This window comes from Triticum dicoccoides, chromosome 3B, assembly GCF_002162155.2.
Source record: "Triticum dicoccoides isolate Atlit2015 ecotype Zavitan chromosome 3B, WEW_v2.0, whole genome shotgun sequence".
NCBI lineage: Eukaryota > Viridiplantae > Streptophyta > Magnoliopsida > Poales > Poaceae > Triticum > Triticum dicoccoides.
The window spans coordinates 757,384,847-757,386,456 of record NC_041385.1 but is presented as its reverse complement, the minus strand read 5'-3'; the positions used below and the strand labels follow the sequence as shown (position 1 = coordinate 757,386,456).

The 1,610-nt window shown below is 54.7% G+C and overlaps 1 protein-coding gene across 1 annotated transcript in view; it reads right to left on the bottom strand.

Annotated features, from left to right (window-relative positions):
• The window catches only part of LOC119279928 (putrescine hydroxycinnamoyltransferase 1-like), a 1,121-nt gene extending 303 nt beyond the window's left edge, over window positions 1-818 (bottom strand). Inside the window, exon 1 of the mRNA XM_037560981.1 lies at window positions 298-818. Coding sequence (XP_037416878.1) covers window positions 298-730 — 433 coding nt within the window. The 5' untranslated portion in view covers window positions 731-818. The remainder of the gene's footprint in view (window positions 1-297) is intronic.
• Between the last annotated feature and the right edge of the window lie 792 nt (window positions 819-1,610).

Here is a 1,610-nt window from a genome sequence, read left to right as displayed (position 1 = left end):
CGTGATTTAAAAAAAAAGGATTAATAGAGGGAGGAAAGAGGGATTAAAATTTAAAACTTCAATCCTCGTCTGCTGTGTTTAGCAAAAGAACATTTCTTTGAATCAGAATCACACAATAAATTTATACTTCAAAATATTGTTACATAAATCTTAACTGTCACAATAATGATATAATTGATATATATATATATTTTGCGAGGTGATATAATTGATATATAGTGGTACATTCCCAAATAAAGAAGATGAATAATGTTTCCCAAAAGAAAAGAAAAATGAGAAGAAGATAGATAATGGTACATAGCGAAAGCCTATCAGCTGGTATGCGCACGCCGCCGCTGAGGCCGTCGCGCTCCTCCAACGCGCGGTGCATCGCGAGCGGCTTCCCCCACCCGAAATCCGCGTCGTACATCGGCATGCCCAGCCAGCTGAACACCCTCAGCTCCGTCTCCGGCAGGGTGCCGGCCGGCTGCTTGCCGCCGTTCATCTCCAAGTAGTCGATCGCCGAGCGCACGAGCTCGTCGTCCATTCGGCGGACGGCGCCATTGATCCGGCCGGCCACGGAGGCCAGCTCCTCCGACCCTATGTCCCGGACCTTGCCGGCGGTGCCCAGGGTGATGATCGCGTTCCCGAAGTAGCGGGCCGGCAGCGGCGGCCTCAGGAGGCGCCGGACGTTGGCCGGGAAGGTGAGCCGCGTCGTGGCGTCCGGTGGCAGCCGGCGCGCGGCGCACATGGACCGCCACACGTGGGCGCTCACGGCGACGAACGTGCTCACTCGGCCACCGTCGCCGCTGCTGGTGCATGCACGCTTGAGAGCGGCAACCTGGTCCTTGGAGACGGCGAAAATCTCGCTGACGACGGGGCCGATGCCCGACGTCTCGGATGGGCTTAGCTTCGGGCAGAACACGGTGAAAGCGTCGGGGTGGACCATGGGCGGTGTGCGCGCGGGGAGGAGGGTACGGTCGTGGCACGGGAGCTCGAGCGCCACACTCCCGTATCACCAAGATCAGGTCTGAGTCGGACTCCGATCACACCATGACGGTCTGTTCTGATCTCGTCGATGTCTTTTCAGAGAATATATATAGGTCTTGATCTGAGCTCAGATCTGATCTCCTCGATCTCCTTCCGCCACATGCCTAACAGCCTAAGTATGGTCACTCCAGATCTTTCACTCCAACCTGGCTGGAGTTAACCTGATCAATCCGAACACACGCTGTAGTGTGTTCAAAAAAATAAAATCCGAACACACGCTGGAATGTATATGTATGGCCAACTCGATCGGCACCGGTAACAACCTGTGTACGTGCGTGCTTGTGCTAGGTGTTGCCGTGTACGGCCGGTCAGCTCGGAGCTGGCGCGTCGTGATCGCCGGAAAGAACTCGGCCGGCGTGACGTGTCGCATCGGCAAGGTCGGTGGGAGTCCACGGCATCGGACGGAGATCGGGGAGATCAGTAGACATGTTAGACTTTTGGCATGATTTTTGTACTCCAGCAAGGACTGGATGAGTACGTGGAGACTCCAGGTTCCGGCGACATCGCATCAGGAAGCAAACCCAGCTAGGGTTTAATTTCCAGGTTGCTTTTTTTAGAACCAAGGCTCAAGAAAAGCCCCA